This window comes from Melospiza georgiana, chromosome 15 (genome assembly GCF_028018845.1).
Source record: "Melospiza georgiana isolate bMelGeo1 chromosome 15, bMelGeo1.pri, whole genome shotgun sequence".
In the NCBI taxonomy this organism is placed as follows: Eukaryota; Metazoa; Chordata; class Aves; order Passeriformes; family Passerellidae; genus Melospiza; species Melospiza georgiana.
The window spans coordinates 8,301,086-8,328,577 of record NC_080444.1 but is presented as its reverse complement, the minus strand read 5'-3'; the positions used below and the strand labels follow the sequence as shown (position 1 = coordinate 8,328,577).

At 40.1% G+C, this 27,492-nt stretch overlaps 1 protein-coding gene across 1 annotated transcript in view; it reads left to right on the top strand.

Moving 5' to 3' along the window:
- The window catches only part of SPOCK1 (SPARC (osteonectin), cwcv and kazal like domains proteoglycan 1), a 263,977-nt gene that overhangs the window by 176,916 nt on the left and 59,569 nt on the right, over positions 1 to 27,492 (top strand). Inside the window, exon 5 of the mRNA XM_058034519.1 lies at positions 379 to 511. Within this exon, the coding sequence (XP_057890502.1) occupies positions 379 to 511 (133 nt within the window). The remainder of the gene's footprint in view (positions 1 to 378; positions 512 to 27,492) is intronic.

Sequence of the window (27,492 nt, the reverse complement as noted above, 5' to 3'; positions counted from 1 at the left end):
TCACCAGAAATGCTGTGTAGCTCAAGAAATGCTATATTCTGAAGTGAAATCATCTGTAGTTATAAATCTAAATGAAACCACCAAGTGCTGTAAATCTAGGTCTGCCTACCAATTTATGACTTTTTAGATTGCCTGCTGTAATATGCCATATTATAAAAGCATTGTTTGGAGCTATATTTAATTTACTTGCTTTAAATTATGGTTTAGTAGACTTGGCAGCACTGGGTTAATGGTTGGACTCGATGATCTTAAAGGTCTTTTCAACTGAAATGATTCTAAATTAATGCTGTTCTGAAAATCTAGCTTTATTCAGAGAAGCTCTAATTCTTCCGTTTCATACAAACTACTCAAAAACCGTGGTGTGTCTTTATTTTACAGCCTTCGACAAAAGAAAGGCAACTTGGCCCAGAAGCACTGGGCTGGAGCAGCCAACGTGGCCAAGTGCAAACCCTGCCCTGTGGCACATGCCAGCGCTGTCTGCGGCTCCGACGGGCACACCTACAGCAGCCAGGTAAGGGCACACCTACAGAACACACCCACAGCAGCCAGGTAAGGGCACACCTACAGCACACACCTACAGCAGCCAGGTAAGGGCACACCCACAGCAGCCAGGTAAGGGCAAGGACACACATACAGCAGCCAGGTAAGGACACACCCACAGCACACACCCACAGCAGCCAGGTAAAGACACAACTACAGCACACACCTACAGCACACACCTACAGCAGCCAGGTAAGGACACACCCACAGCACACACCCACAGCAGCCAGGTGAGCTCACACCCACAGCACACACCTACAGCAGCCAGGTAAGGACACACCTACAGCAGCCAGGAAAGGGCACACCTACAGCACACACCTACAGCAGCCAGGTGAGCTCACACCCACAGCACACACCTACAGCAGCCAGGTAAGGACACACACTCACAGCATCCAGGTAAGGTGACACACCCACAGCACACAGGTGAACTCTGCCTGGCTTCACACCCACAGCACCCAGGTGAGCTCTGCCTGCAGCCCCAGCTCCTGAGCAGCACTCAGCTGGGATGTGGGGTGAAGGTGAAATGCCTCTTGCTGTTAGGCAGTATTGAATTACACTCTTTGTTACCCTAGGAATGTTTTTTCATGTAAAAAGTGCTAATAAATGTAGGCTTTTCCATATTTGACAAACAGCAAATCAGAATGGCAAATTGCAATCTTGTGACTTTCTTGATTCATGTTTCTCTAAATAGCCTGTTCTCTTAATGAAGTAGAACAATTTTAATATTGATGATGCAACTGAAAAAGAAATATCATTTGATGAGATTGGCTTGTTTAGACAAGAGGATTTGGGGATAGTTTGTTTGGGGTTTTTTTAAGACTTGGTCTCCAAATCATAAAGTAATTTAGCAGAATCATTCTTCAGTGATAGATTTATTTTTAATTGTCTCTTTTTTCCTAGACTGCATGGGTAACATATTACAATTCATTTAGCCTGTGGCTTTAATAGGCCTGTGTGCCAGATGCAGCATATATGGTACCATAAAAAAATTCCCATAACCCAGTGGGGATAAATTGACTCATTGTTATACTGAAAATACGATCACCTTAGGGCTTGACTCAATAAAAGAAAATGTCTTCACAGCCATTCAGCATTCCAGATCTCCCATTAGCAAATAAAGCCTTCCATGCCTTGGACACATGTCCCAAAAGCAGCACTTCAGGCACTGGAAAGCATTTTTTAGGGAATACCCTTAAGGTTCTCTTAAATTCATGCATACAAACTAATGTTTAACAGCCAGTAAAACTACCTTTTAAAATCCAAAAATAGCCTTCTCCAAAAAAAAAAAAAAAAAAAAAAAGCCAAAAAACTCAACAAACAAAATAAAGCTATCAGGGAAAAAAATTTCTTTGGTATGTTGTGACAGCTACATTATTTTCTCAGCTGGGCATTTTGAATTCTCCACTTATTAATGGACACAAATATTAAAATGCTGCCATGCCTTGGTAATTTCAGCTTCTCTCCTGTTCTGGCTGAAGGATTTGCATGGCCAGAAGGAGCAAATGAGAGCAGAAACTCTCATCTGTGCACACAGACTGCAGGAAAAATGGCCACATGTTGCCTGTTAAACAAGTTATTCTTTAATTCTCTCTAGGAGTGTGTATTGCAGTAATTTAGTTTTGGTATTTATGGTTAAGGTGGGATCATTTTAAAAACAACTTTTTCTGTCTGAACTCTTGAGTCCATAAGACACTCTGTAGTAAATAGATTTCATTTCATGTTCTGTCAATCTATGCACTCATTTCTGTGCATCTCACCTGCCTCTCTCACTGTATAAACACATTGTACCTGACTCTGTTAGCTCCAAAAGGGATTTTGGCCTTCTCTGTTTCTCACCATAAGATCTAACTGGTTTTCATCAACATACTGCCAATGTTATAAATTCACTGAGCTTTTGTCATTATGATATAAGCCTGACAGCTACAATGAAGACATGAAACATTTCCTGGTGCTGACATGTTTGACTGTCAGAGACACCTCCCTGAAGTTGCCTGTTTGGGTTTCGGGTTTTTTTCAAAGGAGATTTTTTTAAAGATTTATTCTGAAACAGCTTAGTTTCATCTTTATTTATTGTATGTTTTACAATAAATTGCTCCCATTGTAGCAAAATTCAATTTTTTACTTTTTTTGGGTTTTTTTAGAAGATTAATTTTAGCAAATGAGCTGAAAATACTTCGGGGAGAGCATTAAAATAAAATAGTGTATGTTAGTGTCCCAACATATAATATTAGTCTATAATAATAATAATAATAATATAGTATGTATAGTATGTAATAATAGTATGTATTAGTGTTTGTGATCAGGAATGATCATGAGTATCTAGTATCTTTTACAAAAATAACATACTTCTTCCCTCAAACTCACTGTTAGAATTCACCAGACTATGTGATCCCTTTTTCTTGCCTTCAAGTCACTAAAATCAAAGTTTTCTCCCTAATTTTCTTTCCCATGCCAGTGCTGTTGGCAGGAATTATTTCTGGCCCTGCAGTGCTGCCATGTTCTAGCACTGACTGTGAGAAGGCACCCAGGGGGACAGGAGTGTGGGCACTGCTTTGTGCAGGGATGTGTTTGCTGGTCCTGGCTCTGCATCTCTAAATGGGCAGTGATGAGCTGGGAAAATGGGCAGGTTCCTGCTGAGCTTGTGAAAAAAACTTGGAGAGAGGCCACAAAGTTTTGGGGATGAAAATAATCTTCTGAAAGTGCACATTGGGCTTTTCCTGCTGCTGGCAGCCAGGTGGGACAGGCAGACACAGCTGCAGGTGGGTCTGGGCTCTCCTGCAGGTACAGCTCAGGTGGGAAAAGGGATTTGGGCTCCTGGCCTGGCAGGGCAGCATCAAAGTGTTTCAGTGATGACCTGGGGCTGCCATCCTACAGCAGCAATGGACCTTCCCATACTTTGTTATCTGAGGAAAAAAAATGAATGAAAAGGAAAAGATACAACACAAGTATGACTGGGTGATCAAATGCAGATGAAACTTGGGTGTCAAAAAATGCCCAATAATTCAAGATCAATGCACATGTACTAAATATACATCTCACAAGCTCTTATTTAGCCATTTCATGCTGGAATAATTCCAGCTATTTCTCAGGAAATGTAGTAGACCTAGAGGCAAGAATTTCTTGGCAAAATTGGGGAAAGTCAACCAAATCAATAATGCAAGGGTTATAGGGGAAAAAATAACAAAAGATAAACTAAACCTCGATTTTTGAGCTTACTGGTCAATGTAGACAGAAGTTCAGGATGTTTAACTCAGCCTTGTTGAATTCCACCAAAGACATGGAAGCCTTCAGCCCCACAATTAATTTATTGAGGGCTAGTCAAAGGAATCTTTTGTCTTTTTAATCTTCCATTGGAAAATATTCAGTGGTGTTGATTTCTAGCACAAAGACAAATGATAGAATGCTAAAAATTATAAAAATGCCATGCCCACATCTTGTGCTACAATGATTTAAGTGTCACCTAAACTATAGGAGACACAAGGTAATGAGAACTTTGATGGCTCTAAAGTTGATTTAGCTTCCTGTTTGGGAGTTGTACTGCTTAAAAAATCTCACCAACTTTTAGGCATTAAACCTTTCTGGGTCTTTTTCTGAAATCTTGAGAACTTGATCTGGATTTCTTCATCTGCTATCCATAAGTGCTAAAACGAAAATTGATAAGACCCCTCATTAGGCTGTAGTGTGTGGTTGGGTTTTTTATTATTCTAGTTCTGTTTTCCAGATGAAAAACTAATTCTTCCAAGCAATGGAATTCTTCAGTTGCACCAATAATTCAGCACTTCTGCATGACAAAATTTGAACACAGATGTGGTCTGTATGTACTCAGTCCCTGTACACTGTTTACAGCAACTGAAAAATTAGTGGTTTTTGAACTTGCAGAATTTGCTTGTATTTCTGGAAAACTTGATAAATGATCACTCTTCCCTGTGGGCTTTGAACTCTAAGAAGCTTAGGTTTATCAAAGATTGCACTGATTTATTTTTTCTAGTTACTGCTTGAAATGCAGGTATTTTAACATGTACTCCATCTCGCACATAATAACTTTGTACAAAGAAGTTTCCTGGGTGTAACAGCTTCATTTAATATTGTGACAATACAAAGCACTTCCATAGGTTATTACAGGCAGATTTTCAAAGCTCTTGAAAGTACTAATGAATTAAGCTTATGAGGTACGTAAGCCCTGTAAAGAGCTCAGTGTAATTAGTTAATGTTTTTGTCAGCAACACATTAAGAAGAATAACTTTGAAGATGTCAGTTTTACAGGAACTTTAATTAAGCTTGTTAATAAAGCAATTACATGAACATGACGATGACTGTACTTAACTAGTCAGAAAATGAAAATTAGGATCATCTTAAATTACAAAACATACCACCTCAATGACTAATGGTCCCTTCAAAGATGGAAAGGTACATTGGCATAATTATTATGTTTCTAATTAGGTACATTGTTGTTCTGCAAATTTTAATTAAATCATTGTGAACTAATTTAGTCCATAATCATGTCTCTTTCTGTTTGAAAATGTAAAAATCGTGTCCTGTTGTCATAACATTAGGTAATAAATTTGATATTAAGGGATATACAAGAAAAACAATTTCCAACAATCGTGAAACAGAAGAAAAAAATAACCACCAAAATAATGAGACACTATTAGTTAAATGTGTGCAAAGTGAAGGCTTCTGCATTTAATTAGGAGGGGTCTGTATGCAGAAACACAATTAGCAAAGACTTGTTAAAGTGTCTAACTGTTGAGCATTTAGTGCAATGTGGTTTGGTTTTCCATAATCAATCTATTGGCTGCACTGCCTGTCCTGGAGCCCTGGGGTGCTGCTCCTCAACTGTGGTTTGCACAGCCTTTCCTCTCTGTCATTTGTCTGAGGGATTGCTTGGCCTCTTCTGATGGAAAACAAGATACTCAAAGACTCAGCAAGCCTTAACACTTCTTGTGTGCCCACTTAGATAAGGGTTAGGTTAAATTCTCTGCTAACTTTTAGCTTTGGTCTGGTTTTGTAAGTGAAAACTAAGGAATAAGAGAGGAAGTGGGGGAGAGGAAAGTGAGATGTAACAGGATATGATTAAAGAATTCCATGGACAAGAAAATCAAGTCATCCTTATGCATCTGCTCCCTGTATACATTTTAAAGATTGTTGGTGGGAGGTACAAGAATAAATTATTCTTTCATATATCTCTTTGTGAAAATTGATAGATTCTATGGGATGTGAACCATTCTGAATGAACTTTCTACAGGAAAAAGATTTTGCAGCATTTTAACTACTTCCTTATTCTAGTAGCAGATTTTCAGCATTATCCCTATTTGATAATAGGGATATTTGACTCTATGTGTTGTTTGATTCCATGTGTTGCAGGGGAGTTCCTAACTGCAGCAATACCTCTGACATGAGGCTTTTAGCACTGCTGACTTTATTCTCCCAAATGGGAGACTCAGAGGACTGTGGGAGAGCTGGAGCTGGCCTGGTGTTGAGCACCTTTGTGTATCCCCTCCTTTGACTGTGGCACATCTGGCTCCTGCATTCCCACAGGCAGATGTTCCCTCAGCCTGTGCTCTGGGCCTGTGAGACTTGTGTTGTGTAATCCAAAAGCTGTGTGAAGCTGTTATTGCATAATCAACTCCTAAATAATAAATTTTGTCTCTCAGAAGGCAAAACAGGCAGAGTTCTGTGCTGTGCATCCAGGGCTGCACAGTTTTATTTGGCTTGAAGCATGAGATGAGCAATGTTTTTTGATCAAGTGCTGTGTATCCTAAAGACATCCTGTTGTTCATATGGTGTTCTTCTCTGCATGGTCTCTAGAAATGAGCAGAAAATTGGGAACAAGGTAGATCTGTATTTCTCTGTACCTTGTAATCCATGTCAGTGTCTTAAGATAGTTAAGTGTAAAGGGCATTTTTGCATATGCTTGAAGAATGGCATTTCTCTTTTGGTCAATTAATATGCTTTAGAAATGGTTTTCTGCCTCCTACAGTCTTGCCAGTGATGCCTCCTGAGAGTGTCTTGGCCACAAATTAACAATCCAGGACAAAGATCTGTGCTTCCCCCTGACTGGGGTAACCTTTGTTAAATTCTGAGGGAGCTGGGAAATAGCACTTTTGAACTCTGCTCACATAATCATTCAGGTCTGCAAATTCCTGAGCTTCCTTTCAAATCCCATTTAGTTCTGTGTTGAAGTGAAGAAGCTTTTGCTTTTCAGTGGTGTCAGATAGTAAATTCAAAACCCCAAACAATGCTCTACCAATTTTACATCCTAACCAGGAAAAAAATAGCCCTGCATAACCACTCATCTGTGCACTGCAGCTGCTTCTGTGACAGCTCCCCAGCTAAAGCCCATGAATATATACATGTTTGCAAGGATTTTTACCTGACATAGTATGAATTGTGAGAACAGCCAGAATCGAGGCTTCTGCAGTGACTCAACAGATAGAGGGGGAAAGCAGAGAGCTCTGGGCAATTTTTACAGAGTAAGGGCTGCTTTGTCATATTGCCAGGTTTGAGATTCTGTGAATTAATGAGAAATTGCTGTGGCCCAGGACATGATGTTCCTTCAGGGACTGGTTGTTGCTATCCCCTTAGTCTTTGGAGGAGTCTTCATGAAAACAGCTTTGCAAAAACAGATTGGGGGAGGAAAGTAAAGAAAATAAAAAATGAACAAAGAAAGGAAAAACAACAAAAAAGGCATTTTTAATTCCCTGAATGAACCTCTTACAAAGAAGATACAGATTCTTTTTGTTGGAAACTGGCTACTTAAAGCTCTGTTAAAGCCACTGGTCAGTATGGGAAGGAGATGGGGGTTGCTTTGGTCCTGCTGGAGCCTGGTGATCTCTCTGCTCCTGCATAAAGGCAAGACAGAGAAACACTGGAGATATTCTGGGAATAGATTAAAATGGATCACAACCTGGTTTTGTTTTTCCTTGCTGTAATATTTCTTAAGAGAGATCACTTAAAATTTTCACTGCTTTAATTTGTGCTGGGGTCAGTGAGCAAAAAGGCTCTGACAGAACTCAAAATTTATGCAAAGTTGTGTGCCCAAGTTTTAGCAACTATGAGCTAAACAGGCTGATCTAATTGGGGTATGCTGATGTTTATCTCCTTTCTCTAACCTTGCCTAGCAGGGAAAAGATATTTTTAGTTTGTTTTTCCATATTCTAACGTTTCTCAGTCCACAACAATTTAGCCTTGCACAGACTGGGTTCTTTGTGATTAACATATTGTGTCAGTTTCTAAATCCATATTTTCTCTTTAATTCCTGAATCTGTTATTTTGCCATATTAAGGCTTGTCAGAGTTGAATGTTTTAATTATCAAGTCAAGCCTAAAGACTCTGGAGAAGATTATGATTAAATGCCTCTGTTAGGTGGGTTGCTGCAAGTGGTAACTCTTCCTTCATTTTATTTTGGTGACTTCACTATAGAGAAAAACTGCTCTGAACTCCCTAAAAAATCCTTCTCAATATACAGCTGCAGTAGTGATGTATAAATACCATGCTGGGAAAGGCAGAATGAGAACCTATGCAGAATAAAACAACCTTCAGGTTTCCAGCCCACAGCCCCCATCACTGAGGCACAGGCAGAGGTGAAGCTTCAGGAGCACAAGGCTGCTTCTCTCACATCCAGCTCCCCTGAATTCTGTACAAGCCCATTTTCCCAAATGGCTCTGAAAATACTCAGGGCTCTCTAAAACAACTGAGTGTGCTCATGTTTTAGTGCTGCAGAAGTGCAGGATTTTGGCCTGGTTGTTTTGAATTTCACCAGTGCTCACACAGCACAATAAACTCTAAATAAATTGTAAAAGAAGAAATCTACTCTTTTGGCAGTTTTATGTTTTTTTTGTATTGTGTTCATTTAGATTGACCAGATTTCATTGATAGGATTCATTTAAATTTATCTTCCTTAAATAGATTAGATTCATGCTTACCCACCAAGTGTATCTAGAACCTGCTGCATGATGATGCAGCTCCTCATATTTTCAAATCAGTTGTTACAAAAACACAAAAAAAAAAAAAGAGGAATAGACTGGGAAGATGTGTGTGGGGCTGAGTTATACATATCTAAAATATCTTGACCAAGGTATCCACCAACAACAATAATTTGGGGTTTTGTTATGGCAATTTCTAGCATTCTAAAATAATCTTAATACAGATTTATGTTTCCTTCTGGTTTTGGCATTTTGTGGGGTTTTCGTTCCTTTCAAGGGAGGGAAATTGCACATTCCCTTTTTTTATATGCAAGGGTTAATGCTGGAGAAGGGCAGCTTCTTGCAGAGAGCACGGTCCCCATGCTTTTCTGATTTCCCCACATGTGTTTTATTCAGAAGGATGAAATAATGTTTAGAATGTCGCTGATTTTTTGCCTTCCTGTTTATGATCTTCTGCAGTGTTGAGGACAATGTTTTTATTTAGGCACCCAGGTAGGTGCTGCCAATAATTAGAAGTTTGAATATGTAACATTCCTGCTGCTGGCTGCTCATTATTCAAAAAAAAACCAGAAAAACAGTGTTTTTCTAGGGAATGTGTTTAAATATATGTGCTGAAGTCTTACTGAATTAAATAAGACTGAATCCTATTAGCATCTTGAAAAATGCAGTTCTGTGCCTGTTTTAGGCTGGAAGATGTAGGCCTGTCAGCGGTATTTTACACAGTAAATGAACATCTTGTTTAGAACATAATTTCTCTAGATTTTCCAAAAGTGCATGATTTTTCCTGATGTTTGTTATTATGTGGCTGATTTTGGGGGGGGGCAGGAGGAAGCTGTATTTTTAATTCTTATTAAAACATTTTATTAGATTTCTAAGAAGTATTTTTGGATGAAACATAGCAGCAGCAATGACTGCTTGGGCACATTACACCAAAGCAAGGAGCACTAGATGTTAAAATAAAAGCAGAACTTGGAGCTTTTTCTTTCCACATGTATGGAAGGCGCCAGCACTGAGTGACAGAAGGCAATGTCCTTATTAATAAGCCTCTGCATTAAAATTACAGCAGGAGCACAGGGAGAAAGAAGCAGCAGTGAGTTGACTGTGACTTGTGTACTTGGAGTTACTGTGTCAGTAATGATGGATGGAGCAAACAATAAAATTTGACCTGTCAGGTTATGCTTCTGAGGCTAGAAGCCTTAAGGCATTTGTAATTGGCTTCAGCCAGTATGTTAATGTAGGTGGTTTGGAAAATCAGATTATTTGAGTGATACAGCTGGTTTGCATTTTTAGCATTCAAAAGAAAAGCCTAGAAACACAAAGGGACTGAAGTCATAATGCTTGTTCTTTGTGAGCTGCCCTGTATAATAGAGCAGGCAGAGGAGTAGTTTTCAGATGAGATGTTCACAGTGTGTAGAATATGAGTTATTTTAAATGATTTTGTGGGGCATAATTCTTAAACAGTGTGTGGGAGGTGCAATGCACATAGTTTCCATTACACACATAAATCTCATTATTATCTTCTTCATATTCTACATTATGCTCAAATGTGCCCCTGTAGTATAACAGGACTAGAAAACACTTCTTGGGGTTGACATTACTCAGTGATTTGTCAGTGTGGCATGAGGTGCTTAACTGAACACATTCCTCATAGCTGAAAAAATCTGTGCTGTGTAAATCCACAACTAAAGTGGCTTTTAAATAGCTGTGCACAAAGTAATTCTATCATATTAAATATGTTCAGTTGGTGTTAGAAAGAGATCACATTGATATTATACACATAATATTGAGGAGATATTGTGATAGTAGTTGCAAGTAGAATGATGTGCATATTTTCCAGTGAAAGCATTTTATAGCATAATGTCAGTCTGAGATCCCAGAGTTTTCATCAAAATCAGTATCCTGAACTTTCACTGAATCTAAGGCATAATTCAGAGAGAAATGTCTCTTCACCCTCAAAATAGTGGTACCCTGGGCTGGAAATCAGCTGAGAGCCTGCCCAATGATAACTTGCATGTTGACAGTTCTTCCTGAGGAGATAGGGAGTGGCTTTGGGGAGGCTGGGGGTGATGGGCTATGTGTGTGTTTGTTTGGTTTGGTTTGGTTAGAGTGAAGTGGTGGAGGTGGGACAGAGTACTCCAAACCATCAGAACATGGAGTCATCCAGATTACCTTTTGGTAGTGCTGTAAGCATTGGGCCATTTCCAGAGGGCTTTGTCTTTTCCTTCAAGGGCTGTTCAAATCCCCTTCCCCATTTCCCCCTCCCTATACCTCATGTACTCTGCTCTAAAGTGTTTATTCCTTCCAAGGAGAGGAAATGGCAGGAGAGTTTTGACTGACCTGAGAGCATTGCAGAGGATGTCAAAGGTGGTTTTGGACTGGTGGTATTAGGAGAGGATCTGTGGGAAGGAGAAAAAAACAATGCTGAGAATATTATAGGGGAAGGGAAAGACATCAGGATTCATTTCTATGAATCCATAGCAAAATTGGACTCCATTTCACTGTTTGCAGAAAACCTTGAACAAACTGGGCCTGTGCCCAGTCACTGGCAATTAGATGATACAAGTGGAATTTTTTGATTCACTGAGGGTTTACTTCCCAGAGGTAATACTACACAAAACAGAAGCAGAGAGCTCAACTAGTTGCATTCCCTTCATCCAGGATATTTTCCTCATAATTAGAGGAGAGCAGAGAAGAGAATTTAAAATACATGTAGTCATACTTTTTAATTTTTGTTTCCACATGCTCTGGATTGTTCTCCAGTGATCTATACTCTTATTTTCCCATTTTAATGTGTTACAGATAGCAATAAGTATGTAAGGAGAAATAATGTCGCATGTTTTAATGTGATCCTTGTAGTTTGCTGTAATGTAATCTTAGTATAAGCAGTTTCTGCTGCAAATATACTTTTATAATTTTTCCTAGGAGAAAAAAGTATATGTTTTGTTACATGTGTTTGAGAGTGGCAGATATTTTCTTATTAATGGAAGTTATGCCTTCATTGTTCTTACCTTTTCAAACTGAGAAAAGAAAGTGAAGTGGGTCAGGGTCATTTTGGGTCTAGCTGGCTGTACTCCCTTTTTCTTGCAGGAGATCTTGATGAAAAGCTAGGGAAGTAAAGGAGAGATGGAAGTTTCCAAGTTCAGGTTTCAGCAGTGCTGGTTGTGAGATCTCAGTATGAATTTCTGCAGCTGGCTAGAGCAGATATATCAAAAGAGTTATGGTAACCTGGACTGTCTGATAAAAAACCCCAACTTTTTAAAAACTACTGAGATGCTGGAAAGAAAGTACCAAAATGTCTTTTAAAGAGAAGTTTCTTTAGGCAGCACAGGCAGGGTGAGGAGCCTTTGGAAAGTTCAGCAGTTGAATGGGCATGGGGGTGGCGTTCTTCAGTGAGTGACGTAGGCACAGCCCTGGTTCATCTGCATTGCATGATGAGAATGAGCTGTAAAATGTAAGATATTATTAATAGAATAGCAGAGGCTTTCAGAGGGGAGATGGCAAAGTTATTCAAGCTGTCTCTTCCAATTCCTGTGTAGGTTAGAAAAGACAGGAAACCCTCATAGGATGCATAATCTGGATTTCTGCCCAGCCTGGCAGAGTTAACCCTGCAGGACCTCTACAAATAGCTCTTGTGTCCTGGGGCAGTACATGGCAGCAGCACACAAATTCTCCCTGCTGGATTGTCTCTCCTGCAAATTATATCCACCCCTGCCTGAGCTCTTGGGGGTGAGCTGAAACTGCTAATGGGGCTCAGTCAGCAGGGGAATATTTTTGTCCTATTCTTGCATGTCTGTCTGCAGCTGTGCACCACATGGTTCTTGAAAATTTGCCTGCAGTCTTAATATTTTATGTTGAGACTCAGAATTCCTTTTCGTGCAGACATGTAATCATACCATGTAATGCATCTTGTCTGCCACCATGTACTATTTGGTTTTAGGTGACTCTTTGGGGTTTCTTTTTTCTCTTTTGTACACAGGCTAACTGAAGTGTTAGGTTAGTCCCAGCTGACTAGAGAGGAGGAATCTGGCTATTTTCAGTAAGTCAGTAGCTGTCCTTCTCCTAGCTGTGATAAAGCACATCTTTCTCACACCTCCCTGGCTTAGAATGACACAGCATAATGTCTGTAAAAACCTGGTTTGGCTGTAAATGTGCTGGAGGAGCTCTCTCTCTATCAAGCTTAAGGTAGAGATGAGATTTGAAGACTTGAAGCCCTTAGTTGCATTTCCAGTAGCAAATCCAAAAAAAAATGACATCCTTGAAGCTTCCCCCCTCCTTGGAGTGTGGGGTGCAGCTCCCTTTGGAAGCTGGGGCACTGCTCAGCACCTTCAATTTGGGCAGGTGCAGGTGCCAGGTGCTTTTCTGGGAGAGGATATCCAAGGATGGAAATCTTTATATTTTTATAGCCAACAGCAGCACACGGGAGTGAGAGGCCACACCAGTGAAATAAATAGAATATTAAAAGAAAAAGTTAAAACTGTTTGTGTCCCAGCATATTTCAAACCTCAGATAAGTATGAAATCACTTATTTAGCTTGTCAAACCAATGGTATTCTCAAACCTGTTTTGATATGTGTACTGTGCTTCCACCTTTGGGGTAAGATTCAGTGCATAAATAACTTGCAAGACTTCTTGACACAGATCATGATCAACAGCCAGTTCTTGGGTTTTGTGGGCACTTTTTGATTTTGACCTAACTCTTAATAGACTTGTAAATGGAAGTTCACAAATAAAACTGGCACAAATTGTGACTACTTCTTTTAGCTGCCCCTCTAAAAGTAACAAATCCAATTAATCAATGGGATTAATTATCTGTGGAAATGACATCATTGCCAGGCAAAAGCAGCACCAGACTATCTACACATTTCAAGCAGAATATCTAAAGATGTAAAATTGAAATCTGCAGAAAGTACAAAATAATTAATTTCATTCACAGGGATTCTTACTGGGGACTGTGGATGCACTGTTTGAAAAAACCTGTCTTATTAAATACCAATTAGATTAGGTAAAATTTTTAAAGCCTCCTATAGATAAAGTCTTTAACTTGTTAATGGACTTTTTTCCTCATAACTTCAGAATTTCAAGTATTTTCTCTTGCCTTTCATGCCAATGAAAAGCTGTTTGCTAGATATTCCAGTTTTAAAGTCTCTGTGTTTAACGTTCTCAAGAGAGATATGTCAGAGGCATCTGCCACCCAGGGGGTGATTGCTGCTACAAACTGTGTGAAGTTTGAAGATATTTACAGATCAGATGTAGCCAATTTAAATTGCAGGGAGACTGAAATGAAAGGCTCTTTCAGCTGCTGTGCTGCACCAGGCTGGGGTAGGGTCTGGTTTGAGCTGGGCGCCAAACCTGGGACCATCTGATCCACATCATGACCAATTCCTGCTGAAGTTGGTAGCAAACGTTTTTCAGTTCAAAGCAATAAATAAAGAATAGAAAATGACCAGTCAAAGCTTCTGTAAGGGCACAGAAGAAGAATGCTAGTCTGTATGGAGACCTCTATTTTCAAATCTGAAATCTGTCATCATAAAGCCCATATAGAGGGGTTAGTGCCCGAAGCATTTTTTATTACTTAAATCTATCTTGCACAAGCAACACTGAGCAAGGAAAACCCTTTTGAGTTATATAACTCTTTGATGGGATGCCTTAAGGTCTTTCTTTTTAAGCCAGTAAATTCTAGAGCAGTAATTTAAAGACTGCACTTTTCCTTAAATCTAAAAGCATGTTCTAAATCCTGTTGTATTTAGTTTGAACACTTATCTGATAGGCCTGATCCCATATTTCCAGACTGAGTGACATCACCTGCAGGCACTCAGACTCACATCTTGAAACACATTTTGCCTTCTGTGAGGAAGCTCTCCCAGGTGGTGGCACTGGGAGGCAAAGAATGTCACCAGCCAGACTTGAATTGGGGGAAACCGGGATCAGAGTGAGGGCTTGGGCTCCTGCAGGAGGCACCACCGTGAGTGGTGGCCAGGGCTGTGTCAGCCCTTACACCTTCAGGCACGGCAGGGTCAGTGTTTTGCCCTGCTGGGAGGTGTCAGTGGGACTGATCCAACAGAGTTTAACCAGACCCTGGAATTCCCATTTCATCAGTGCACCAGAGCTGGAGTGGGACGCTGCACCCACAAGAGGAGGCACAAGCAACCTTCAGGGTTTTGGTGTGCAGGTTTTGTTTGGTTTTTGTGGGCTCCCAGTGCTTTTGTTAAAGCTGTAGATGCTGGTGTTTAAGAAAGGGGTCAGGTGAGGACACTTCTGTCTTCAGAGATGCTTGTGTACTTTCTTTGCAGCAGTAATTTTACTTTTAGGAGCTCCTGAATCCAGTCTTGCAGCTCTAAGTGTTCCTGGTGATGCCAAAAGATATGGGCTGCAGGCTGAGGGCAGTTAACTGTTATGTTTTCACTTAGCTGTTTCTTTGGACCATATAGTGTCTATAAAAACAAAAAGAAGCTGTTCCTTGGGAAATGAAAATAGGAAATAAGGCAGGTAAAGATTAATTCAGGGGTGTTTATGGACCAAGAATGTTGTGAGCTCATGTGGTCATACACAGAGATAGGTTTTGCTGTCAAATACAGTGAAATATTGGATAAATATTAGATTGGTAAAAATAATATATATAAAAATTGATGGGTACAACAAGATGTTAGGATTAAGAATACCTGAATATAATCGGCAATAAACAGCTTCTATCTGGCTAAGAGCTCACAGCATCAACAAATATAGTAACAGAGATGTTCTTTTGCCATTTTTCAATTAGCTCTGTGCAGTTAGCAGGAAAGGCAGTCAGGATTTTTGAGGCACAAAGGCCATTGATTGGAGCCATGAACTGAGACTCCAGAAGTGCCCAGTACACCACTGTGAAGGTAGTGCTGTGATCCCAGGGGTATTTGACATAGATTTGCTCATTGATGGTGAAATACAGGTTGATTAGAAGTTTGTTAGGTTTTTAGTCAGCTTTGTCAGATTACTGCAATGATAAAGTATGAGTAATGCAGGGCTTTAGATGAGGCAACAGCTGTAATTCAGGAGTGAAGGGTGAAAAACTCTTGAAGATTTACAGGTGAATCATATTCCTACTGTGGTGATAAATTTGGCATTATTATCTAAATTTCAGCTCTTTCTGTTTGTTGATTCCATTAGAAAAGTTTTCAGACCTAAATCATAACTGCAAAATAGTAGGATATGATTCTGAGCAACATCCAGGCTGGTCTGTGACTAAACAACAGCAATTGTATTGGTTAGAAAAGTGATATGAGAAGAATTCTTCATTTATGTCAGTGTGGAACACCCCCACAGGCTGATGCAACACAGCATTTGAATGATGGTCAGCAACAGTTTCCTGGTATTTCAACCTTAAATCTCATTCATTCTGGTTTTCTGTTAGTTTAACTTGGAGCCTTTATTTTCTGTAAGTAGACAGTTACTATAACGTTATGGAATTTTTCTCCTTCTTATGACTAATCTAAAAATTTACTCTAAATCTAGTTTTTGTCATTGTTTCCATTTTCTTTAATGGGAAGCCTTTTTAATTAGTGTTTTTCTTTTGATGTACTATCATAAACTTTTTCATGTCATCTGTGTGAGTGAGCCCACAGCACAGAATGTGAAAGCTTGGAGTAAGTCTTGTGACTTTCAAAGCACTGAAGCTTACAAACTTCTGTAAAGTGACTTAGAAGAAAGCTTTCTTCATTACCCAGAGTCATCTCCACAGTGCTGTGATTAGTGAAACCCAGTTCATCAGTACCTGAACTGTCACCATTTAATTCTTCTGCAGAGAAGGCTCTCTGCAACTTCAGCATTATCTCTTAGTCTAGCAATAATCTGTGACCCACTTAGAGCTACCTTTGGAAGAGAATCTGAGATGTAAGCTGGCACTGGAACTCCAGTATTTTCTTCCCTTGGGCAAAATCCTCAAGGCTAAGCATACACTGTGCTTTAAGGGTGGCAGATCACTCTGTGGGATTTATTGCTTTGTTAATATGCTCAAGACATCATCTGTCTCTGTAGGAGCTGGGAGCACTATCTAGGGTTTTCTATTCATTGCTCTTCTCTGCCTCCCTTATTGTACAACTTTAGCTTTGGCCTGAATCCTGGGTTTGGGAGAGAATCAGTTGCCACCCAAAGTCTGATGTGCTCTAAGCCTCCTGTTTCCTTTGTACCAGCAGTAATTTCCCTGCTTCTGCTCAGATCCAGGAAGCCACTTTTAGAAATTTTAAAAGTTAATCCTTTGACTTCACAGGTTCTTCTGGATGCATGGTTTGTCTGTTTAGTGACTTGAGTTTCACCTCTGCTTGCATGATTTTGGGAAGGTGAAGAGAAAGGAACGGTCCTTTCCTATTCCTTCCTCCCTCTAGCTGGGCCTCATGATTTCGGGTTTTATTTTCTCTACTTGCTTTGAATCTGTGAATGGAGTCTGCCCAGGCACTGCCACAGCCTCCTCAGAGCTGCACTAAACAACCAGCACTTCCCTCAGTGTTAAAAATTATCAAAAAATTGTCTCCACTTCTACCACCACCTCTATTTCCATTTCATTTCAGAGCACAAGACACTTGGCCATAAAATCAATACATTTTTTTTAATACAGGTTTTATATTTAATAGCTAAATGCTTCCCTCTTACTGAGCATCATCTTTGCTGTGGGAGCAGGGTGGAGGCTGTGGGATGAACCGAGCAGTCCTGCATCATTACACAGAGGATATGATGTGGATATAAAAAGCAACAATGAATGCAAGGAAAGCATTTTCCTTAGCATATCCAGGAGGCTGGGAAGGAAAGGCAGTTTTATAATTCATGTTGGGTGCCCTTGCCACTGATTGTGAATTTAGTCTTGATCTTGGCAAATCAGTCACACTTAAAGAGTGACAAGGAAATGTAGTGCTGATGACAGCCTGTATTGTGAATATTTCTAAGGTCTTGGCTAAGGCACACTTCTAGCCCAAAATATAGGCTCAAGGCCTTGCTAGACAGGCACTCTTGTCAGGGGCGATTGTGACAATCTAATCTTTCTAAATTAAATGTTTTTTTCCTATTGAGGGAGTAGTGCAAATCCATCACGTCCCCTCAGTTTCCAGCCATCAGCCCGTGCGTTGCTCGGGGATGGATTTCCTTGGTGATGCCATGTACAGGCTGCAGCCTTCTGCATGCTGCTGTCGTCCTTCAGCATCACTCTGACAGCACAGTTCACCCATTTTCATCTCATTTTTAAACCAAATGATCCTGATCATGGTTCCTTCACAGCACCTTGATGACGGGAGCCCTCCCTGCTGAGGTGAGACAACCCAGAGACCAGGAGGACGTGGAAGGGTGATGAGGCTCTCACCCATCGGGCTGTCCAACCTGTGGTGGGAATAAGGAGGGACTGAGGCCATTCCTGAAGGATGGAGGCCAATTCTCACTGATTTTTTAAATGCTTCCCCATGGAAATAAGGGCTCAGAGCCCCTGCCAGGCTCTCCAGGGCAAACCATTGGGTGCTGCAAAAATGAACTCTACAGTCATTAAGTGATTGATTTAAAGCAACACAGCAACTCTTTATTTCAGATATTCTTCTCATAGCACCTTCAGCCAGTGTACTAAATACTGTCAATCAAAATATTTACATTATTTTCTATATTTTAGTACAATTAATTCTTCAATATGTGCATATATGATAGTGAACAGATAAAATAGGTTAATTTGTGCTTCTATCTTCAGCAATGTTGACCTATCAAAATACTCAGTCTCCATAATGTTCAAGAGAAAAATATCACTGCTAAAACGGCAGGTGAAGCTTCAAATGCTGAAGTTGGCCCTTCTGGCACCAGTGCAAAGGAGAGACAAGGAGAGACAAGACTCATTCTCTTCTCTATGAGAGAATGAGTCTGAAGCTTGGGAATCATGTAGAAACCCAGCCTGAGAATTCAGTTCTGTTTCAGGCACTAAATGTCTGCAGGTTGGGCATATCAAAATTCATTTGAGCACTTGTTATCAGTCACTGTGGCATTAATTCTGAGCTGCAGTCACTTATCAGCTGGACTGGCCTCACTTTTATTGGTTCTTTGGGGAGCTGGACCCTTTCTAAACCCAGACAAGAAAGGCAAGTCTGCAGTTTCTGTCCAAGGCACTTTGCAGTGCTTGGCCAGTGCTGCCTCTAGGACCCAATTTCCAGCCTCTCCTCTGAGCAGGCACCAACGCTGAGCTTGGAGTTTCAATGAGGCAAAGATGCCTCAAGTCCTTACAAATCAAAAGTGGCATCCTCTGGACAATTGGGGTACTGTGGCAGAAACCACACACAGATTTTCTCTACTGCAAGAAGTAATTTCCAGGCTCAGTACGGAAGAGCTCAAAAAACTGGTTCCAAAAAAAAGCAGTCATCTTTGACTTTGAATGTGGTGAGGCTTCAGTGGGAATTTAAAATACTGTTACAGTCTGCAGGAGATGTGATGAATTGTCATTTAGAAGTGTAATTTCTGAGTTCTATTTATGGACATTTCAGGAATGCTGCAGACCTGTGAGGGGGAAAAAAGGAAGGGTTTGTCTGGAACATCACAAGCAGCTGCAACCAGCTTTGAGCTCAGCCATTTGGAACAAATGGAACATTCACATAAATGGGGGATAAATGCACGTACCAATAGATGAGTAACTAACTGGTCAACAAACTGTACAGTACTAGACATGAGAGCTTTGCTGTGTTATTCTAGGAAATAGCTCTTTCAAAAGGAGTTTAAATAAATCTCTTTCTGACGAAAGCAGTTCAAATATCAATGGTGTATAACTGGCTGTTTGATACTATGTGAAAAATACTCATTTATTATCTAGCTAGATCTTTTGCTTCTTGAACTATTTATATTTCAGAAAAAAGATCTTAGTCTAATGGGTTGAATTCCCTTCAAAAGGGTAAATGCACTCTTAAAATGTTTTTCATGGACTTCTGAAGCACAGAAATATGACTTCAGACTGCAGTTTTCAGACTGCCTTCTATGGGGGTAAACTTTAGCAGCAACATCTTTGTATTCTTTTTTGCTCGGTCCTGTATTACACAGAAACAGGAATAGATGGCATTTTCCAGTGCCAACGGGTCTACTAATATTTATGAGGTCATTGTACTTGTCATGGCAGGAAAACATTTTTAATCTTCTGGAGCCTTAGAGTTCTGTGGGAGATAACATCTAAGTTTTGCTAATAAGCTTCACTCATGCTTGATGAATTTATAGTGGCAAATGAGAAGATTTATGCCCCAAACTTCATCTACCCAGTGGCCATGTGGAGACTGAGACTGTATTAGCCCTAGTATTTAGTAATTTTGCTAATGTCCACACTATGAGCCACATTGCAGTTCTACTTCATGGTTTTCCTAAAGTAAAATTGTTGGATTTTAAGTTGGTATGTTAAATGGAGAAAACCTGAGAAGTTTTGACCCATTTGTGTGGCTCATTATGTGCAACTGTTAGCAGAAGGGAGGGGGAACACTGTTTTACTTTTCTCAAACTCCTGTAGCAATTCAGCTGTAAGGTTTAGGGGTTGCTTTCACAGAATTTGTGGCTCACGGGCTTTTCCAACTTGAAATCATTTGGTTCCAACCATTCCTTTTGTGGTTTTATTACCAGTCCTAGTGCCACTCAATGCCACTGCTGAGTTAATGCAGGTACAAGTGTGAGACTTGCCAAGAACCCATTTAGTAGTGTGCAAATGATGGGTTTGTGGAGAATGTTTACATTCTTGTTGATTTATGTTTAAAGCAAGCAGTGGATTCTGAAAGGGCATCTGTGGGCACCTGACACAGGCTCTGAACACTACCTTGCTTGGTAAAGAGAGGTGTGTAAGAAAAGAAAAGCTGCTTTATGAGGCTTAATTTTCAGCAACTGGGAAATAAACAAAAGTCTGAAAAGAAGCCCTGTGTTTGAGTGCAGGTTTAGTACTCTTATCTGGTTAATTGGGTGTTGTCATCTCTCTGAATTTAAATAGCATCGCTCCCTTCGAACATCCCATTATATTTTCTGCTGGTGCAGAGCATTTGATATTTCCTGCTGCAGGATTGGCTGCACTTGAGCAGTACTGCGTATTTATACCTTTATACATACATAGGACTTTGATGCCTTTGTGGATGAAAGGAGTCATATAAATGGTAATTTTATTGCATAATTGTCTTACTGAATATTTTTCAAAATAATATTTAGGAGAATAGATGTAGTACATCAGGCAGTTAATCATTCTACTCAATTAAACTTCCTTGGGATTTTTTTAAGGATTAACAAGCATTTTCTGGTGTTTATAGAACATGCGATATTTCTGTCACAAAACTTGCTTGAATACAAATGTTTATTGCATCAAGGTTGCATCTTCTCATTAGAAATGCCAACAAAGTTATAAACTTTCTGGAGAAATTTACTACCCTGGTAAGAGTAGCATGTAAAGGGTTTTATTTAGGAAATATGTATGCCATAGAATAGCATATTAAAATAACAAAAATGCTAAAGCTTTGGAGGAAGTTCTTCAAGTCTTTAGGTTTCTTCTGAGTCCATGACCTTTTCTTCTGCTCCCATAGGGACAGATGCCAAAGCTATTCAGAAAATCTCACTTTTGAACTCACTGGAGTAGCAAAGCTGAAATAAAAAGTGTTGTAAACTAGAATTTTGTGTTTCTTATTATGCGCTTCATTAACTAGAGGGTTTTATTTACATGAGCATTTGTCATCTCCATGTCAGATTTCTTGAAAAACAAGTTGAATTAACAGGACATGTTTAATGCAGTTCTGACAGAAAGGTTAATGAGAATTCAGAAGGCAGCAAGAAGGAAAATAATACATAGATGAAAACTACATGGAACCAGAGTAAGTTGTAATTTGGCTTGTCTTAAACAGTGGTATTCACAAACTCTGCAGTGAATGAAATTAAAAATGTGTTGAGCAATTCCCTCCTTTGGTAATATCCAGTACTCTCTTGGTTCATGGTGCAGAAGACCTAGAAGGTGGGTGCCCACTGGATGAACCATTTTGCCAAAAAATCTTCAGGATGAGTCTTTCAGCCTGCATGCTTGGAAGGGAAAAGGATTTCTGCATCTGCCTGTATGAGACTGCATGGGATCAAAGTCTCATGGCTGAGAATGGCAGAAGGGAAAGGTCACATCCTGATGAGAGTGGGTGTTGGTTTATGGCTGCTCCTTTCTCCCATCAATACCTTTGTTTAGCCAGCCCAGTTACTTAGAACACTGAGAAGGGGCACAGGACACGGATTTGGCTTCCTTGCACTTAAGCCTGACCCCTCCAGAGCCTGCATTTTTTGTGTGGCTTGTGGAAAATTCCCAAAGTTCCCATGCCTGCCCCCAAAGCTGCAACAATTTTCCCTGAAGTGGATGATCAAAGCATCCAGCAGAAAGTTTGAGCAGCTCTGTGTCCTTGTGGCTGGTGACCTGCCCTGTGCCAGGAACAGTTCTGGGCGAGAACACGCCCTTCGAAAGGAAGTGAGCAGTAAGTGAGGATTGCAAATATACAATTTGTTCTTTTTGGGAAAGCTACCAATCTTGATGATGGTAATCACAGGTCTGCTTTTCTAACTTGATTAGAATCACAGTTGTGACTGCTAAATCAAACAAATTGGCATGTGATGGTCGGAACTTAAAAACCCATCAGTTATGTACACTCCCGCACTAAGGACAGCCTTAGGATTGCTGCTGGTGTTAGTTCCACTTGCCTGCTGTACATTTGGTGAGTAAAACCAGTATTATTTTTAAAATCCTTCTTTCTGCAGTCAAGGTCAAAACAGGAGAAAACTGTTATTTACATGATGAGTCATCTGATACAGTTCAAGTACTGAAAGTTGTGTTCTTGAGTGGAAGAGGAAACAAGAACAGAGAGTTTATTGCACCAGCTTGCAGCTCATTATACAAGCTTAAATACAAATATCATTTGCAGTAATTTAGTTACCTTGTTCCAAGCTTTTTCCAAGCTCTATGCCTGCATTCAGTTAACCTGTAAAATTCCTTGTTTCAGTATTCCAGTGATGTGATGTAATGGTTGTAAAAAAAAAGACGATTAGCTGCTTTTGGCTAACTGGCTTGTAAGAGACATGTATTTCAGGATTTTTCCTCCTAATGCAGGGACTCGAGAGGGACCAGAGCCTGAGGTGCTTCAGATTTGTGGTTTTAAATGGTCTCTGACATTCCTGAGAGGTGCCAGCCTCGTAGCAAAGGAGAAGGACTTTTATTTTTTCAGTTGCAGAATTCTTATTTTGAGCTTTTTCTAGCAAACAGCTTATTTGAGCCATTTGCAACATCAAAGGAGATGTTTCTTGGCTTGGGTGCATCTTTAATTTAAAGCAGATTTATTAAAGGCCAAAACAGGATAATACTGCAAAAGGATTAGCTGTGGGTACTTGATTTCTAAGCAAACAGGCTAATTCTGCTTTCTTTGTATGGGTGTCTTTCACAGCAAGTCCATTCAGTGAGCACTGAACTAGGCCTGGGGTTTGGTTTTTCCATTTTTTATTTTTTCTTTAATTTTTTGTTGTTTCTATTGTGTTCTTTAGAAATCAGAAACGTTGCTGAAAGCTTTAACTTCAAAGCTTAAGCCTGCTTACTCTCCCTTGGTTGCTATGCTCCAAAAGACATTTCTAAAGCTTCTTTACTAGTAACTGTCATATGTTTTGTTCTTAGCATTGGAGATTGTTTGGCTTTTGTTTTGATTACAAAATAAAAATTCTGAGAAGTCAATTAAAAAGCATGCTGGCATTCTTAGGACTTCAGTCTTGTTGCTAATCTAAAAGCAAGCAGAGCAGGGGTACTACAGGATGCTGAGTATTTTATATTTGTACTTACACTTCAGGTTTGCTCTGTCTGTAATCAACAGACAAAAAGTGTCTCTGAGAGCTGGAAGTTTGCTGGATACTGTACATTTCATACATCTGTAACAAGGAATGAACACTGCTGGGGCCACATCATGGTCCGTGAAATCTGTCCATCCTACTGTGAACTAGTTCATCTAATAGATGTAATGATTAGGATGGGATAACTATTCTAGAGAGCAGGAAAAAATATTCCCGTGGCTTCCTGAAATCTGTTATCAGAGAACAAGGAGCTGCTTGGGAACAGAAAAACTCAGACTGGCTTTCACCTCTTGCATGCAAAGACAAAGTTTGGTTAGAAAAAGATGACACATTTGAAAACCAAGCATGCATGCTGGAAAACCTGGTGTGTCCAGTTTTGCAGAGGGACTTCAGGACTTGGTGATATGATTGGCCTGTGGCTGGCAGCACAAGTGAACTCCTGATTTGCTGCTTGCTGCACCACCAACTTGTCAAACGAGTCAGGGTGTTCTTTTGCAATATTTCCAGCCTTATCCTCCCACCATTTTCTAGGAAAAAAATGCAGTGAGTTCTAAGAGATCCTTGCTAGCGCAGGATGGATGAGCTCTGCTGCCCAGAGTACAGCACTTGGTCTGACCCTTGTGCTCTGTCTCTCCTGGGAGCCCCCCAGACCTTTTCCATGGATTATGAGATGGTTCCATGTACTTCCTCCTTCTCCCCAATAATTTTATAACAATGGCCCTGGGAAGCACAAAACTTTGTGACCACAAAAATCATAGAATTATTTGGGTTGTAAGGGAATTTAAAGAGCATCTTGTTCTAACCCTTCCATGGGTGGGGATAGCTGTCACTAGACCGGAGCCACATCCTACCTGGCCTTGAACAGAAATGAGCAAAACAAGACCCCAGCTGTTACTCAATATTTGTGTCAAGAGAAAAAATGGCCAGCATAGAACAAATTCAAGACTCATTCACCAACATTTCAAGAGGGGAAGCAGGTGTAGTAGCAATTTTTCTTTAATTTGAAAACTTAGATACATCAGAGAGAGGGTTGAGCTTATCCTGATATTATATCAGGACTTATCCAGACTTTTCCTGATATTCAGTACATACAGCCATAACTGGTCAGAATCCCATCCCCAGTCACATCCTGTTGTTATCAGACATCCCAAAAGTAACTGCAAATATAGTACTAAATACTTTGTAATTACTGATTGATAGGGAGAGCCGGTAGATTTTTGGGATGCTAAGATATTGCCACCATACCAATTGCATGAGAGCCTTCAGGGAACATGCCTACCCTTTATAGTGGTCACCAGCTGCTGCTTTTGGTCCAGGTATGGACAGATGGGTATGGGAATGACTGTACATGGAGCATTGCTTCATCTGAAATCTAAATTAGTGTAGTCAGTGGCATAGCTAAATTGCTGTGTTTATAATGTGATTGACTGGGTGGAGATCCTGTGCTTGGGGATCTGAGTGCCTGGTGTTGCCTCCCCTCTGCCATATGCAGGTGGTTGTTTAGCTGGTAACAGGAGCAGCAGTGTGTGCACAGAGCCACAGATCGTTACCCCTTGATTATGTTCACGTTATCTGATGTGTCGTCTCCATGAGAGAAATTAAATTGCCTTTAGTAATTTGGAGCAAGTAAAAATGACAAATAATCCTTCTCATGTGATCAGTAAATGGCTGCAGAATGAGAATGAGAATGCATCTCAATTACATGGCAAGTACATTTCAAGCAGCATCGATCACTCCAAATCTCCAATTGTTTTTCTGTGATTTTCCTTACTTTTAATCTAAGATGGCTTTGGTCTATTAAAGGGGAAAAAAATTGTAGCTTCATTCCACTTTGAATAGTGCTATTAGCTATGAACTCTCAGCTCATGATTATGAGGCATTAGAATAGGGAATAATTTCATAGAGGCAAAAGCAATACAATATAAATCTGGAAATGAAGGAAGGCAAATGCAGGAGGAAAGTGATTTTTAAAAGTCCATGTCTTGAGACACAGCAGAGTAGTGTACTGGAAAGCACAAACTCCCAAGTGCAGCTAGGAAATGCTCATCATCAGTGACCTGTCATGCAGATCCTGCGGGGAGACAGCAGAGTGGACATTTAGCAGAAAAAGATTTTGTGACTGAATACAGAGTGTAGAATATGGGGTTGGGTGACTGTCCATCATCTCCTCAGCACCTCAACTCCTGCATCTGTGCACAAGAACCATCTGGTCCAGCCCAGAGTGTGAGGATGACCTTGGGACTCTGAAATAGTCACCAAAATCAAAGTGCCATAGCCTTTGCTACATTATATGTAATGGGAGGAGAGCAGGGTGGTTTGCAGATCTAAGCCAGGCTGGTGCTTTGTGTTAAATCTCAGTGAGAAGGGAGGATGGGTGTCTTTATTTATATAAGGGACAGAAGTGCTTTGTCTTCATTTCTCATTTAACTCATTGTGGTCTCATCAGCCAGTGAAGGAAAAGCTGAAATCAACATTGCACAAATGTTTCAACTTATGAATAGATTCTTCTGTGTCAAGTTCCAGCTCTGTTTGGTATGTACTTCTCCAATAAAGACCAGATTTCTTACAAGGTGATAAACCAACTGAGAGATTCCCACACACACCCCTTGACCTAGGTGTTTCCAGAACTGGCATCTAAATTGTAAAAACAAATTCAATTTCTTTATGATGCAGTAGATTTTGGTGCCTGGAACTGTTTTCTTGCTTGAGCACAGAATAGGAAACCATTTGTTTTCATTGTCACATTACATTAATGAATGGTCCCTTGAATGTCCTTCACCTCCACATAGTCTTGTGGCCTTGAATGCCATATCATCCAGCTCATGCCATCAACTGCATTTTTTAGAATTTCCTGCTTCACATTGAGCTGATTGCCACTTGTTTCTTGGGGCAATGTGCCTTGTAATAAAACAGAATTTTTTGCTTCATTGGTCTGTCCAGAAGTGCCCAAATTAGCTGAGTCTGCTCTGGCTGTAAGGGCAGTTTGCAGCCACACAAGTACAGGATCATTTGCTTAGTTTTCTGCCCTGCCAGTCAAACACTGGGATGGTTCAACAGCCAACAAGCAGTCATCCTACTAACTCCTCAGCCATCAGTCACATTGGAAAACTGTTCTTTTTTCTTTCTTTAATGAAGTCTTTAATATTTATCTTATTAATTTTTTTTTATTTCTTTATTTATTTATCAAATCATAGACTCTGCTTAGGAGCAGAGCTGACCCTCTATGGAGCAATCAAGCTCTGTGTTTTCTAAAGTCATTCTGTGTTTGGCTGATGAAAAGAAGGAGCTCCTTCTGTTCTCCTCCTCCTGAGAAGCTGAAGGCTATTTTTAGAGAGGTGTGTACAGTTCTAATTGTAATGCAAAGCCACAAAATATGCAATTATTGCCATCCTGAATTGCTTGATTGCTGCCCAATGCAACTCAGCTTGTTCTTTTCTGAAGCCCAAGAATCAATTGTTTCTTCTTGGAAAATGAATCTTCTGACTTTCCTGTTGCTCTGAAGATGGTGCTTTGTGGTTTAAACAATATTATGCTGTAATATTGTTTAAACCACAAAGTATGAAAAACATGACACTTTCTGATTGTATCTAACAAAAAAAGCTGCTAAAAATTTTAATAATTAAAAAAAATTTTTCATTTTAAAATCTTAAACCTGGCAATTCTAATCTTTAGGACTTGAGCCATGTGCTTGGAGCAGTTGCTGATGTGACTGCCTGACCTACCCTGATATTTAAAGGTTGCTGGGGTCTCATGCTTTCCTTCTGTTCCCTGGTAATTTTCCTGAGAGGGCAAAGTCCTGCAGCTGTCCCTCATTAGAGCTGCAGGATTGCAGAGGGCAGAGCTGTGCAGTGTGCACCAATTTCTGCTCCTTGGAGCTTTGCTCTGTGAGACCTTTTGGTGTTACTGCATTTGGCTGCATAAATCTGTTCAGCCCCTTTAATATCAGTGGCCTGGCACCTGGGTCTCTCTCTTCTTGACCCTCACCTGGATGCTGTTCTCTTTTTCTAGCAGATTATGAACCACCAGCCTGTCAGCTACTTGTGCAGTGAGAGACATTCTCAAATATTTGTTGTTTACCTGAGACATAACAAGGTTCTTCATGTCACTCCTTGCAGAGAGGGGAATTTCTGAGCCCATCAGCTATAACATCTGCTTCAAAGCTAGAGCTAGCACACATTTTTAAAAGCCTTTAATATGTATTTACACAATAGATTGGTTGTGTTAATTAGAGT